The 15,484-nt window shown below is 53.1% G+C and overlaps 1 protein-coding gene across 4 annotated transcripts in view; it reads left to right on the forward strand.

Annotated features, from left to right (window-relative positions):
- The window catches only part of ST3GAL1 (ST3 beta-galactoside alpha-2,3-sialyltransferase 1), a 67,391-nt gene extending 52,394 nt beyond the window's left edge, over window positions 1-14,997 (forward strand). For all 4 annotated transcript variants that reach the window (XM_019724187.2, XM_019724148.2, XM_074316905.1 and 1 more), the window contains 6 exons: window positions 2,465-3,356; window positions 4,276-4,472; window positions 5,530-5,709; window positions 6,965-7,010; window positions 8,299-8,418; window positions 10,358-14,997. In XM_019724187.2, coding sequence (XP_019579746.1) covers window positions 3,054-3,356; window positions 4,276-4,472; window positions 5,530-5,709; window positions 6,965-7,010; window positions 8,299-8,418; window positions 10,358-10,531 — 1,020 coding nt within the window. In that variant the 5' untranslated portion in view covers window positions 2,465-3,053 and the 3' untranslated portion in view covers window positions 10,532-14,997. The remainder of the gene's footprint in view (window positions 1-2,464; window positions 3,357-4,275; window positions 4,473-5,529; window positions 5,710-6,964; window positions 7,011-8,298; window positions 8,419-10,357) is intronic.
- Window positions 14,998-15,484: the final 487 nt, after the last annotated feature.

A 15,484-nucleotide genomic window follows, 5' to 3' on the forward strand; every position in this document is an offset into this window, starting at 1 on the left:
CTCCCAGAGGCCCTGGGACCTTAGATGCTTAGGACGCTCCTACCTGGATTCTTTCATCATGCATCCCAGCCATCTAGCCCAGTGCCTGGCACAGCACAGGCCCAGCAAATACGCGTGAGTGAATTGGATGAATGGATAGATCTTGCTTGATTGACAGTGCTGAGAAGTTAGCAGAATCTCTGTTATCAGCCCCCTTTTCCAGTTGAAGGAATGGTTCAGAGAGATTAGATGACTTGTTCGTGGTCACACAGCAAATGGTACGGTCTGGTGAAAATCAATCTTCTGAGTCTTGATCTGTACTTTCTTGCTTAGATCTCTCCTCTGAATTGTCGGCCCTTGCCTTCATTCACTTCTGTATTCTTTCATGCCATGTGTGTGCCAGGTGTCATGCTCATGCCAGGATGGGCAGGCCTTTCTCTAGGAGTCAGTGCCAGCTGAGCCCTAAAGAGTGACTAAGAGCCAAGCAGGGTAGGGTGGCTTTTCTGGACGGTGGGGATAGCCTGGGCAGGAGCCCAGAGGCAGGAGCAGCTGTGACCTGTGGGTCAGTCATGTTGCTTCAAGGTACAAGTACTCTGCTTTACACAATAAAGGGGATTTATTCTCTCATGTTACTGAAAGGTCAAAATGTAGTGTAGGGTGCAGGTACGGCTAGATCAGGGGTTTAATACTGTTTGCCTGGCCCTGTTCAACAATCACCTCTTCCACATGAGCTAGCAAAATGGCTAGCACAACTCTGACTTCCACATTCAAACATCCAAGTGGCCAGAGCAAAAGAAATGTTCTGCCCTCCCTATAAATGTCGGGGGTTTTACTCTAATTGGATGGAATTAGGACATATTCCCATCCCGGGAGCAATTACCATGGTAAGAGGGGTTGGCAACAACATCCTGGCCAAGTTAAGTCAGAGCCTGCCCTTGAAGGTTAATTTAACTCAAATGGCAGAGTTGCTACTTGACGGAGGGGCCGGGGGTAGCTGGAAGGGACAACTATGGATGCCACTGGGTTCTAAATACAAGCCGGTTGTTGTGAAAAGTGGAACATGGAGCAGTAGGCCAATCAAAATGACCTGAGGCATTGAGGAAGCTGTAGGAGGTTGCAATGCATCTTTGTCTCTCGGAAGCCACGGTGCATTTAATTTGATTTCTAACCAGCCACTCTTTCTACCAAAAGGTAATTAATCTCCCTTCAACTGTCACTTTCTTGGAAAAAATATATCCTGCTCGTCAATGAACAACAGGTTGAGGACAGGGAGGAACTGATCAGACATATAGCAGTGGGGACACAGTCCAGCAAAGAACAAAGGAGTCACGATCAAGTGCAGAGTTGTGAGCACGGTTGTTCCCTGCAGAAGGCGGAAGACGTCGGCGAAGTCTGGGGACTTGGCGACGGGCATCTGAGGAGTTTCTGTTTGCTTTCTTTGATTAAATATACTCCCCTTTCTCTATATCCCTCCAACTATGGTCATCTGAAGACCAGTTCGCAGACGGGGTCCCTCCAGAGCAGAGCCCCCCATCCCTGGTGCCCCAACCCCTCCAGGTTCGTGGAATCAGAGGGCTCTGGGTCTGGACTCAGACCTGCTTCTTCCTTTCCCCATGACCTTAGGCAAGTCACTTATCTCTCTGAATCTTACTTTCTTCCAAGGACAAAACGGGAAACCCCTATCTAGCTGGTGGGAGGCATTGAGGAATATCTGAGGAAATAGATGTGTATGAATGTGCCATAATGTCCAGCTGCTAGTGGATCATCCAAGAATATCCATTCGTTGAAAATGGAAAATTAAAGGTTAGCAACTGCCTAATAGGTACCAGAAGCTCAGCATCTATCATTTTATCTTATCTTCATAGTAATTCTGTAAGTGGAGGTATTACTATCCCATTTTACAGAAGAGGAAACTGAGGACCAGGAAGGTTAAATAACTTCCCCAAGGCCACACAGCTGTAAACCAGAACTTGAGCCTGGATCATGTAAGGCCCACATGATGGGACTGAGACTAAGTGGCAGAGTTTGGATGCTGGGCGAGGCGGAAGCTAGGACAACCCCTAAGTGTATATACCCTTTTTGTTGTTGTTGAAATTAGAATCCAAAAAGAGTGAAAGAGAGAGAAAGCAGTGTGTACTTAGCAACCTCTAATTGTGTGCATGCGTTGTTGACTCAGTTCCCAAACTATGATTGAATGCTTCAATGTACTAGGTTCTGGTTGCAGGAAAGATGGGTGGGACACCTTCTGTGTCCCTTAGGAGCCTTGCAGAATAGGTGTTGACATCCCATTGTATGTGTGCGCACACCCAGGCTCAAGAGGGTAAATAAGTCGTCCATAGGCATCTGCCACGTGGGCTTGACAACAGAGCAGAAGATAATGGAATTCATCCCAGAGCAGGTGGGGACAGAGAAATGTATATATATATACATTTTTATAATAAGGTAATAGAATTTCATCCTGTTTTCTTCTCCCTTTTCTGTGCAGATGACAGACAACCCTCAGTGCCTTCATTAAGCTGCCTAACCGCCACGTCTCTGGTGACAGCATGGACAGACTGAGTTCTAATTAAGGATCATTGCACACCATCCTTTCCAGAGGACGGTGGAAAGAGAGCTTCTCTCTGTCCCGCACCGTGAACCTTCTTTCCAGGTCCTCACCCCTCAGGGACCCAGGACTGTCACAAAGATTAATTAGCCCTCAGCCCCTTTGGATGGGAAAGGAAGTCACCTGTATTAAGTTTGATTAACATTTCGTCAAGAGACGTTATCAGCTATTCAAGGAATGCTGACGAAGCTGGCTACTTGATTTCCAGAAGAGACACATTTTATGCAAAAAGAGCCATCTAACCCAGAGTGGTCCACTTAGCCTCTGAGTATCACAGGGTGATGTCCGGTGCACCAGAGTGGCCATCACCCAGCGGAAGCGAAATCGGCCATAGCAGGCCTTGAGGGCCCCTGGGAATCCCTGCCTTGCCTTGTGACCCAGCCTCCATCTCTGGGGTTTTTCTTCCAAGTTCCTCCTCCGTTAGGCGTGATTTCCTCCAGCCCATCACAGGAAAGCAGAAACAGCAGCCATGAGGAAAAGGACCCTCAAACTGCTCACCTTCTTCGTCCTCTTCATCTTCCTCACCTCCTTCCTCCTGAACTACTCCCACACCGTGGTGACCCCCACCTGGTTCCCCAAGCAGATGGTCATTGAGTTCTCGGAGAACCTGAAGAAGCTTATGACCTACTCTCACCGGCCTTGCACCTGCGCCCGCTGCATCGGGGAGCGGAAGGTCTCGTCCTGGTTCGATGAGAGGTTCAACTGGTCTATGCAGCCGCTGCTGACGGCGCAGAACGCGCTCCTGGAGGAAGACACCTACCGCTGGTGGCTGGTGAGTGCTGGGGCTGCATGTGGAGCTGGTGGTGGGGGAGGGGCGGGAGGGGAGGGCCTCAGGCACCTGGCGCCCTGCCAGGCACATTGCGGGATTCACAACGTTGGTCCTTCGTTCATTCCAAAATTGTTTATTGAGGATCTACCAGGAATAAATCAGCACATCCTGTGAGGAGTTTGTGGTCCAGAGCACTCCCAGTAGTGGGGCACCAAGGGCCCCTTCTGGTGGGGATCTCCGAGGAGGTTCCTGCAGGGGAGCTTGGCTGTGGACACACCCCCAGGAGTTCTCCTGCTCCGAGCCTGGGAGCCTGTTGGAAACGCAGGCTCTGGGGCCCAGCCCAGTCTGATTGAGTCAGGATCTACTTGGAGCTGCCCCAGGAGAGCTTACCAGAAGCAGGTTTAATCCTGGATGATTGTTTCCCTTGTATTGTGGTGAAATAATATTCATCATCTTAACCGTTTATGTGTGTACATTTCAGTGGCATTACATACATGCAGGGTTGCCTAAGCGTCACCACTGTCTGCACCCAGCTCTTTTTCATCGTCCCCCCAAACTTTCTGTACATAACTCCCCTCCCCTCCCCTTCCAGCCCTGGCATCCTCCACTCTGATTTTTGTCTCTGGATTTGATTTCTCTAGGTACCTCATATAAAGGGAATCATACAGTATTTGTCCTTCAGAGTCTGGCTTATTTCACTAAGCATAATGTTTCCAAGGTCCATCCATGCTGTAGCATATATCAAATTTTTCCTTTTTTTTTTTTTTTTTATGGCAGAATGCTATTCCATTGTGTATATACTCCACATTTTTTAAGTCCATCCATCTCTCACATTTGGGGACCAACAGCGGGGTGGCAGAGCCCCCCCAGCCAGAGGCAGCACAGCCAAGCTAACCTGTGTCCTTCTGTCCTCTGCCCACAGAAGCTGCAGCGGGAGAAGCAGCCCAGTAACTTGAATGACACCATCAAGGAGCTGTTCCAAGTGGTTCCTGGGAACATGGACCCCCTGCTGGAGAAGAAGTCCATGGGCTGTCGGCGCTGTGCCGTGGTGGGCAACTCGGGCAACCTGAAGGAGGCCTGGTACGGGCCTCAGATTGACAGCCACGACTTTGTGCTAAGGTGAGTGCCGGACCCTCACCCCAGGCCCACGCTGCTGCACCCAGGGACCCTGTGGAGCTGAAGGTGGCATCTTAGCTCAGGGGCAGGATGTCAAGTTCCCAGCCCTATTACTTACAGACTTACCTGGAGACCCCAGGCCTCTCACTGCACCCGCTGGCCTCAGTTTCTGCACCGGTGCTGTGCAGGATGGAGGTGGACGTTAAGTACCTCTCTGCGTACAGAAAGGAAACGGTGCATGGGAGGTCCCCAGTGGGCAGGGAGCTTGACACTGAGAAGCCTGGTGAGACGGCAAGATTAATTTGAAGATTCTCATTTAGTCTTTAAAATTCATCCCATTTTGCAATCTAGGCCATAATATAACTAAATGCTTTTAATGTAAAACATATTTTCCTATCACCACATAAAGCAGATATTCCAGGGAGATGCCCCGTGTCTCCCCTGGGTTTCTGGTAATCGCCACCATACCGTTCACTCGGCCCAGAGGCACGAGTGCCCCAGAGTGGGGCTAGTGATCCCCAGGCACCTTCTAAAATCTTCTGCTTCTGTGACCTCTGACTTTGTTCTTGGAGCACTCAGCTGGCCTCTTGGAGTACTCAGCCTCCCTGGAGTTCAATGAATACGAACATCCATGGTGAGGGGAAAGAGTCAGGTTCTGGGTCAGCAGACTTGACTTCAAAGCTGCCACGTGGCAGCACTCTGTCCTGGGACATATTCTTTTGCGCCCAGATTTCTCCAGCCATGAAATAGGACCATAAAGTACCTACTGGTCACGGATCTCATTAACCTTCAATGAGGTACGTCACTTGCCCACCGCAGGGCCTTGCCCATAGTAGGTCATCGGGGCAACGGCGGTTAGGCTCGCTTGAGGTAATAGAAGAGGACAAAATAGCAAAAGCCTTTGAGCTGCATCTTCACTGTCTCCATTTTACAGATGAGGAAACTAGAGGAAGGAGGGCATCGGTCTGAGGTCACACCGCAGGTTGGCAGAGCTAAATCTGACCCCCAGAATCGGGGCCCATGGATACGATGTGTGTTCTTCTCTCCCTGCTCCTCCCAGGATGAACAAGGCGCCCACCGTGGGCTTTGAGGCCGACGTGGGAAGTAAGACCACCCACCATCTCGTGTACCCTGAGAGCTTCAGGGACCTGGCAGAGAACGTCAGCATGATTCTGGTGCCCTTCAAGACCCTGGACCTGCAGTGGGTTATCAGTGCCGTCACCACGGGCACCATCTCTCAGTAAGTCCCCTCGAGGTGTCTGGATGGAGTGTCCTTTGCCTGGCCCCTCACTGCCTCTGCTTGCTGCGTGGATGCCTCCCGGCCCCCCACCATGCTGTTCCCTGCACCACAGCCTTCCTCCCCGACAATGCACCCCTCCTCATACGCTGTCCTGGAATGCACGAGCGAGCCCCACAGCTGACTGTCCACTCTCCCTGGTCCCTCAGCGTATACACCCCGGGCCCCAGCCTTCCTCCTCCTCAAGACCCCCAAATGGACCACCGTGGTGTGCTTCCCCGGCACCTGGGAAATTCCTGGGAGGGGGCCCCACCTGAAAGGACTGAGCATGTCAGTTCCGACCCTTCCTTCTCTCTGCATTGCTCCTAATGACAACAGCCCCCTGCTTCTCAAACTAAAAATGGCCCTAGTTGGGGAGACGCAGTGGTGAGCACATCAGCTCTGCTTGAGTCATCCATCATGTGAGACTGGGAAAGCTCACGTCTTCCGAGCTCTGTTTTGTTCCGGGCAGCGCACTTGGCGCTGAGCACATGTTGTCTGACAGTTCTCACCATGGTAGTTATTATACCTCCATCCTCCCAGAGGAGGGCCCTGAAGCTTTGCCTGGCATCGCACCCAAGGCTAGACTGTACACAGAGCCGTGCTTGCACCTGGGTCCGATTCCTAAGTCCCTACTCTTCCTGAAGAGAAGTGTCTTCAATCCAGATGGCCCTGAGTCTCCTTGTCTGAGGCCCGCTTAGGATTGGGTTGCAGGACACTGGGAGGCTGCACTCTCAGGAGAAGGGCAGTGAGGGAAGCTGGCTTGGGCAGGGAGGAGCCCGGCCGCCTGGGCTCAGCTGCCCTCTCCTTCCACCTGGTCCCACAGGCACTGGAGCATGAGTTGCACCAGGTGACCATTCATCTCTGGGGCGCATAGAGCCTTGCAGATGAATAGGGGCCAGTGCGGCCCTCATCCACCAGCACCCCGTCAGTGGAGGTGGGTGCTCTGGCCCCCACTGTGCTCCCTCAGGCTGTGTGGAGGGCTTGGAGCAAGTCTCTCTTCTTATGTCCCCGGGAGAAGGCACAAAAACAGCGGGTCCTCAAATTAGCCAAGATCGCCCTCTGGTGTCTGGAACAGGCCACTGCAGCAGGAGGCGGTTCCCCTGAGAAGGAGTGCGCCTCCCCTGCCTCGCCCTCCTTCTGCAATGCTGCTCCCAGAGCTGCCTGTAGGCAGCCCAGTCCCCTCCCCACATTAACCACCTGCTCTCTCCTCCCGCAGCACCTACGTTCCTGTCCCCAAGAAGATCAAAGTGCAAAAGAATAAGGTGAGTGGAGGCTCAGGGCCCTTGTCCCCCAAACTCCGGTTCATTTGTGAGGCTCTGCAAGGCGGTACAGACAGCATGAAGTCCCGCTGGGCCAGCATGTGAGGCCGAGAGTCTCTGGGCCCCCAGGCTGGTGGAGGCCGTAGCCCTCACTGAGCTTCCCTGCTGGACAGACCAACACTGGGAAGGTTTCTCCAAGGGGGTCCCCAGATCACAGCATCACCTGGGAGACTGTCACAGATGCAAGTGCCCAGGCCCACCCCGCCCGCACTGAATCAGAGACCCTGGGTTCTTAGAAGGCCTGCAGGGCTGCCAATGTGGCTGCAGCTTGAGAATCAACCACGTGAGCTTCTCAAAGCCAGAGCTCACCTGTGTCTCCATAGTTCCATCTTCCCCAGTGGGCCCTGGTATGGGGACCCACAGCTAGTTTCTGATGATACTGGAACTGAGTCCCCTTCATGTTTCCAGCACCTGCCTTTTGTGGGGGGCCACACTGCCCAGAGAAGAAGCCACATGTGACCCCGTAGGGCAGAGCCAGTGGAAGGGACAGCTGCTCAGAGAGCCAGTCTTGAAACCAGGCTGAGAGCTGAGGAGTTCACCTGCATTGTGTATCATCCCCCCTCCAATCCTTTCCCAGGGGCTGGGTTAGGCTCCCTGCACGTGCACAATCTCTGCTGCCTGAGCAGTCCCCTTGCTGTCCTCGAGGCAGCTGTGGGTGGTAGGGCCAAGTCCACCCCTGATACCAGGACACCCCCAGCTCTGCCACTGCTGGCTGTGTGACATGGAGCACGTTGCTAAGCTTCTCTGAGCCTCGGTTTCCTCACCTGTAACATGAGGAGAGGGAAAGCTACACACGGGGTCACTTCATGGACTGGAGATCATTGCTGCCCACACCAGGTGGAACAGGCAGCTCAGCACCTGCATCCCCTGCGGTGACAGCAGTGCCCTTGTCCCCACCTCATGCTGTTCCCTGGAACCTCCTCCTATAGCCTCACATCTCACTCCCTGGCATATTTGATTGTTATCCAGGTGTCACCCTCTCAGCGAGCCGTCTCACTCCAGGGCTTGGTCACCTTTCTCAGCTCTATTTCTCTCCCTAGTCCCATAGTTCTTTTTCTAGCATCTACTGTCTCTTGACGATTTAGGTCACTGTCCGTCTTTTCCCACGAGAGCATACACCGCACAAGTGCAGGGGTATTAGTTCCGTTCGCTGGTGTGTCCCCCATGGCCCCCAATAGGTAGGAGTGTGGTCTCCTTCACCAGCCGCCTCACACGTGTTCCCCTCCCACAGATCCTGATATATCACCCGGCCTTCATCAAGTACGTCTTCGACAGCTGGCTGAAGGGCCATGGGCGGTACCCGTCCACTGGCATCCTCTCGGTCATCTTCTCCCTGCACATCTGTGATGAGGTATGGCACCCTCCGCTGTGCCCACGTGGCCTCCCTGGGGACCAGGGCTTCTCCCTCCACATTCCCAAGAGAGGCGGGGAGAGCATCTGTGGTCAGGCTGGCCTCCATCCTGACCCCAGGCGCCAGCGTAGCCCACCCCGCTGGAAGCTCCAATTCCTTATCTCCACGGTGGGCCTCTCTTACACGGTGCTTTAAGGAGCAAGTAGTGGCGTTCTACCAGCAAGTTCTCAGGGTTCTGTGTAAGGCCGAGCCAGGACCAATGGGTAGAAGCTCAGACTCGGGGGCAAAATAAAGGAGCAGATTATAATAGGAGACTTGGGCAAGGCTGTCGTTTCTATCTTGGTGGCTCCTTAGAATCCTCATAAATCTCAGCATCCAGGCCACACCCCGGCCCTACTTTCACTAGAATTTCTGAGACACAACCAGGCACCCAGGGGTTCCACTGTCCACCCAGATTGAGAACCAGTGATATTGGGAGGTGTGTGTTGCCCCTTGTGACTTGCCTCGCTATCTGCCAGGCGGGGCCAGGTTTCCATCCGTGCTCTGGAGTGTTCACTGCCACCCTGGGCAGAGGAGCAGGAGACGGGCCGCAGGGCCCTTCACGTCCTCCTGGCCCCAGGTTCAGGCAGGGCACCGAGATGTCTTTGCTTCTCACATGCAGCCCATCCCCACCCCCACCCGGCCGGACTCATGGTTAGAAATCTCAGGGAGGGGTCAAGAGGTTGCCAGGCATGTCCACCATCCCGGCCTTGCTTGTTCTGTCACCATCCCTGTCTCTTAGCCAGAAACCTGGGTTTTCCCTCCCAGAATCCATCTCTCCCTCTCCTCCTACCCCTCCCCCCGACACCTCCAGCCAACTGGTCACGGACCCCATGGGGCGGCTCTGCCTCAGATACACTGCTCCATCTCCTCCCTCCTGCTCTGGGGCAGCCCATGTTCACGCCGGCACTGACTGAAAGAGCTGCACTTGCCACAGAGCTGTCCCCTGCCCCCAGTCTGTCCCCACACCTCACATATGTCCTGCACTTTGCAGCCCAGAAAGCATTTCTCTCCCTGGAAGCCCCTCCCTGTGTCCCTTCTTGACCGTCTTCGACTCATTTTCCAAGACCAAACTCCAATCTCGTCTGCTCAGCCTAGCTCTCTCTGACCTCTCGGTCATTGGTCCCTCCCTCCTCTGTGCTATCAGAGCCCTGATATTAGCCCTGTCCCTCATGGGCCACTCAGCTGGTGCTTGACATGAGTTATAAGTGCTGAGGGCTGAGGCCTGATTCCTCTGTCCCCAATTTCCCCAGCACCCACCCAGGTGGCCCTGAAAAAGGCATCTGTCTGGACTCTGATGTATTTAGTGCAGTGCTTGGCTCAGAATAAACACTCAGTAAATGTGTGTCACATGTAAGAAAGACCTCCACTAACTGCCCAGTGAGGGTCCCTGGACCAGATAAATATCAGCCTAAGGGAAGAAAAGAATCAGCTCCTACCATCTTCCTCACTGGAGACATTACTCTTGGCCCCATTTTCCAGATGAGGAAAGTGAGGCTCAGAGAAGGGATCTGCCTCTTGCAGGATCTGCTGACAAGTGGCAGAGCTGGGGTGCGTGGCAGCCTGCTGGGCTTCAGAGCACTGCTCTCCACTCCATCCCATGCTCTCCCTCCCTAGCTCCTCAAGCCTTAGCGAGGAGGCTATACCTGCCCCAGAGGTGAGATCCAGCACCTTCACAGCTACTCACCTGCAGTAGCTTCCCACTGTGCCATCAGCATTAGACTTTTGCTTAACTCAGTTTCGCATCACCAAGCCTGAGAGTTCCAGAAACCAAGAGAAGAGTTTCTGGGAGTCCTTGGAAATGGTGTTGACAGATTCTGGGAATGTCTGCAGGCTCCTTTTCTTCAAGGTCCTGCCTGTTGCCTTGCTGTCTGGTCTCACCTTTGCTTCACCCCCGTAGGTGGACTTGTATGGCTTCGGGGCAGACAGCAAAGGGAATTGGCACCACTACTGGGAGAACAACCCATCGGCGGGGGCTTTCCGCAAGACTGGGGTGCACGATGGAGACTTTGAGTCCAATGTGACAGCCACCTTGGAGTCCATCAACAAAATCCGGATATTCAAGGGGAGATGACGCTGCAAAGGGTTCAGGACGGCTGTACCGGAGCACACCTCTCGTGTCAGCCCCAGCTTCTCGCCGGAGCCGTCACCTTCCGCGAGCTTCCAGGGCCAGCCTCAGGGGTGTGCCCAGGTGCCCCTCTCAGCCTCTTGCATCCCAACATTTGACAACATCTACTCAGCAAGGTCACCAAGTCTTGCCAGGGTTTTAGAGTAAATCTCAGAACTGACGTGGGTGGGAAGACACGCTCACTGCCATCCCAGGGCTGAGGGAAGGTGGGGAGATGCTGGAGAGGTCCATTCTCCAAGCACATAGGTCATCTGGGCTTTGGAGGCCGTGGGGCAGCAGATACTGAAGACTCCCAATGCTGTAAAGGAAAGGACAGTTTCCCAGGGAGAATGGGCAGAGACGTCCTTCTGCCGAGGAGCCCAGGGCTAACTCCCAACCTGGTTCTCGCTGGGACGTTTCTGAGGTAGGATGGCCTCCAGGGCAGGGCCACGTGGCCCATGCCAGGCCTGGGGACGAGATGACGCCTTTCTTTGCACGACACCTGGCCTCTCACTTGGTATAACACGCCCATCTCTCCGGTTCTTCCCAAAGCTCGTGTGTGATAGCCAGGAGAAGCTCTCCACCCTAAAGGTCGTCATGTTGGCAAAGTTTCTGACTCTAGCAGACGTCTTCTTCCCAAGCTGATATGCTCTTGAGTAATCAATCCTTGTGAAAATTATGGCTGAGAGCAGATCTGACCACTTCCATGTGCCTTTGTATTGGGGGGAGAAATGCATGCATTGGCTGAAAGGAGGCAAATGGCCCGCTTCAGGAAAAGGGACCCCTGACAACGGCCCTTGCTTCAAAGCTGGGGACATCTTTTGTAGTTTCCTGAGCCAGCTCCTGACTTGGAACAAAGCTCGGATGACACTCAACGCCTCTAAGAGGCTCATGAGCCATGGAACGTCACTCTTATTGTCACAGACCGTTGGATTTGGTGCCTGTAACCTTCCAAGCCCATGCTCTGGGCCCAGTCACTTCTGGCCACCTGCATGGTGTCCGGAGGGTTTGGGGACCATCCTAGGAATGTGACTGTCAACGCGGGAGAAGTCATACCTCATCCTCTCACTCTTCCTCGTTCACCTTCCTGATTATTTATTGATTTTTCTGTTGTTGAATTCAGCTGACATCGTGTGCACTTTCTCACTCTATTGCTGGTCCTGGGATGCTAATTAAGTTAGCTGCTGCCCCACCTGGCAGCTGGGGAATGGGGAGCTTAATACAAGCCTTATAGGAAGCCTCAGACTCGGGGGTTGGCAGTACCATGGGCTCGGGGGCTCAGGGATGGGCAGATCCTGGGGTGGCAGGTGGGTGGGTTTGTGGAATGCCCTGTACCTCCTTTCAGCCCCACCTTCCTTTGTTTACCTTGTGAACTTGGATTCAGTCTCAGGCTATGACTCTCCAAAAACCTTAGGGCCAGGTGGGGAGAGGAGTCACAGGCAAAGGAGGACATGGATGCTTGGCTCCAGTTACTGACATTTGATCAGAAAAACCACTTTTCCTGTTGAGAGTATTTCCTAAAAGGCCGCTGCTGCTTTGAGGAGGTGTGACAGGCTCCTGGTTGGGTGTGAAGGCTGCCAGGGTCTGCATCCTCTGTCCTCTGCTCCCTGCAGTGTCAGCCCTGCTCTCTCTGGCCTGTTTTTCCATATGCAAATGGGGGGCGGATGGAATTGTGGGTGCTCAGGGGCCACAGGTGGTGTCCAGCAGCTCATAAGAGTCCCGGGAAATTGCATGCCATGTTTAATTTTTCCCTGTCTGTACATATGAACATTTTCCTGGGGAAAGGTTCCATAGCTTTTATTAGATTCTCAAAGATTCAGAATCCAGAAAGTGTTAAAAAAAAAAAAAAAAAAAAAGAATCCTGTTCCAGCTTTAAAATCCTCCCAAACCTAAGACCCTGTTCACTGATAAAGTCTTGTTAATTGTTGTGAAGTCAAATCCTGTAAGGACAGAGCTCATGGCAGAACTTGAGTTGAGGAACTGAACAAGCATCTGGTGGCTGGCTGATTAATCCAGGGACAGACCTTGGGAAAAGTGGGCACTGCGACAGGAGCAATGTAGACTGGCTCGTGCACGCTCTGCTTCTCTTGCAAGCTGAGTCTGTTCAGGCAGGTCAGGTTCAGAGCGAGCAATCAGAGCTTCTGGGCTTGGCTGAGTCAGAGCAGGTCTTCAAAGGGAGGAAGTGTCGCCAGCTGCGCTGCACGCTGCCTGGGTTGGCCATCTGGGCCCTCTCCCATCTCTTTCTCCCTCCCACAAGGCTGTTCAAGCTGTGGGATGTCTTTCAGCCCTCAGAATATCCAACTCTCCCATTTTACAGATGAGAAAAGCAAGGCCCAGAGCAGGGAAGTGATTTGCAAAAGTGAACCAGTTGTGACAGATAGCACAAGTCCAACATGTTGAGCAAAAATAGGATGTTTCTGGCTCCAGGTTTAAAACGTCCAGAGGTGAGCTTGCCCAGCTAGGCTCCATCCTGCATCTCGAAGCACTGTCACTGGGTGTAGGCTTCAGACTTTGCTGCCTTGCCCCTGAGCTGCCTCCTCAGCCTGCACACAGTGGCCCAGGCAAGCTGTAGTCTCTGCCTTCTCATCCCTCCCGTGGAGGAGACTATTGCACTCATAGCTCCAGCAGGCACTCTCTCTGTCTCATTGGCTTAGCAAAGGGGACTTAACTGGGAAAAAAGAAGTCCCGTCATTGTAGCTGGGATTAAATGCACCAATTGACTGAAGCCAGTAGGATCCATACCTGGGATAAGGGTGGCTGAGAATCGGTTAAGAGTTACCCACAGGGCATTGGGCGTGTGTTGGCCGGAGAACAGCAAGGCTCTGGCATGTCCACCACACACAGCTGGGCTCCCTCGGGCCCCTGGATTGCAGCCCAGGGCTCCTCCATTCCACAGGCAGAGAGCTTGGGGACCAGCCCTGGGCTCCAGCAGGGAGCAGAGGCATCTCTACCTGCAGCAAACAGTGCTGAGCCTGAAGCCGAAGAGGCCGGGTCGATGAGGGAAAGCGATCTCAGCAGCATCCCGGGGTTCAGGTCCCCCTCAGTGAGCCAGGAGCAGGCGCCACCAGCAGCAAAATCCACACCTGCATCCACATCCCCCGGGACCCCTATCCTCAACCACCTGGTGGAAGAGAAAGGGGGTGGGTTCGTCGCCTCTGGCTGCAGGAGCAACCAGAGGCAGAGAAGAAAGTTCTCGTATCGATGCCCTTTGAAAACCTGGCTTCATCAGTTACTGCCCAGCAAGCCACATGGGGTGGGCGTAGTGGGAGAAACCAGATAAAAGCAAATAGGACATAAAATGGGGGAGCCAAACAAGCCTATGGGAAGGGCTTTGCAAATGGAGAAGGGCGGGTCTGGAGGCTCCATGGCATCCCAGTCTGGTGGTGGCCAGAAGGAACAGCAAGACGCCAATCCTACCTCTAGGTGAACTGGGCCTCTGGGTCATAGGCAGAATAGGATCAGAGAGCATTTAGAACTGTGATGTTTGCTTTGCTCGTTCTCTTCAAAGCAGCCTGAACACACAAAAAATGGAAAACAAGTCTCCTAACCTCTCCAAAGCTTACCTGCCTCATTTGTCAACTCAGTATCCCTCACCTGGTTGTGACAGAAACAGTTTCCCAAGGAAGCCAAAGCCCAGACTCACTGCTGTCCAACTTAAGATGACTGGTGACCAGTCATGGGCCGTCAGGAACCAATAGCTGTCCTCTCCCTTCCAAAGAGCACGGGCTGCCATCATGTCCATCGTGGACGTCTGGTTTGCAGCAAACATGCCAGCCAGTCAGCTTCCTCAGGGACTTGGGCTAAGTTTTGAGATGGAGTCACCTTTCCTGCTCTTATTTATCATGAAAACACCAGCTCCCTGACCCCTGGAGTGCTATGTGACACCTCTGTGCAAGGAAAAGGGGACTTAGGAGAAACAGCAGGCATTTTATCAACATCAGAGTATTAGCAACTTTTTTTCTTACAAAAGAGCCCTGCGCTTCCTACAGGCAGCCCACCTGCTTCCAGATCCACACTCGTGTTGCACAGCTTCGGTCAGAGACCGGAACTGCCATTTGTGGTCCCCCTGTCCAGGACCCTGAGCCAAACACCAGCTTTAAGGCGGGCCTGCGTCAGAAACCCCACCCCCAGGACGGTGCCCACCTGAGCTAGCATTTCACTGAATTCACGTCAAAGCCAAAGCTTCCTGAGCACTTTTTCTTCTTTGCAATCTAGTTTGGTTGGTTGGTGGTGTTTTAAAATTTGTTTTTTCCTTCCCTCTCGCCCTCCACCCCCGAGCCTTGCTTCTGTGTTTTGCAGCTGAGCATTAATCTGGTTGCATTTTGAATGAAGTTAGCAAGAGTCGCCTTCCTCAGCCTCTGTTTAATTTTATTTATTGTTGAACATTTCCAGTGATCTGAATCAAAGTGAATAAAAAGAGCTATTTTATCGTTTGGATGCGTATGTCGTTTTTCTGGGAAGGCCATGCCATGGTGCCCCTCGCAATTTCCATTCAGGAGGTGTTTTCAATCCTAAAAAGGGGCAACGCTTTGCCTCCTGAGGGCCTCCTGTTAGCATCCGCCCCGACCAAGTACCCAGAGGTTCTGGCGAGGCAGTGGTAGCCTCTCCTCAGATACAGCTGTGTCTCTCCCTGCTGTGTGACTGCAGGGAGTTACCTAACCTATCTGAACCTCAGCTGACTCATCTGTGAAATGGGTACCACTACCAACTGTGAGAAGGGACGTGAGGTCCACAATAAAAGCATGTCGGGAGGCCCAAGGGGATTCATGCCAGCTGCTCTAGATGTTCGCTGAATGAAATAGCCTTCACCAGGGCCTAACGTGGTCTGTCAGTGTCCACCCTTTCCCACCAGGTGGCCACATCCATGGATGGATCCAAGTTGGGTCCAAAGTTGGCACAAATCTCCTATTTTATTTTTAA

The sequence above is a fragment of the Rhinolophus sinicus genome, linkage group LG12 (genome assembly GCF_036562045.2).
Source record: "Rhinolophus sinicus isolate RSC01 linkage group LG12, ASM3656204v1, whole genome shotgun sequence".
Classification (NCBI taxonomy): Eukaryota; Metazoa; Chordata; class Mammalia; order Chiroptera; family Rhinolophidae; genus Rhinolophus; species Rhinolophus sinicus.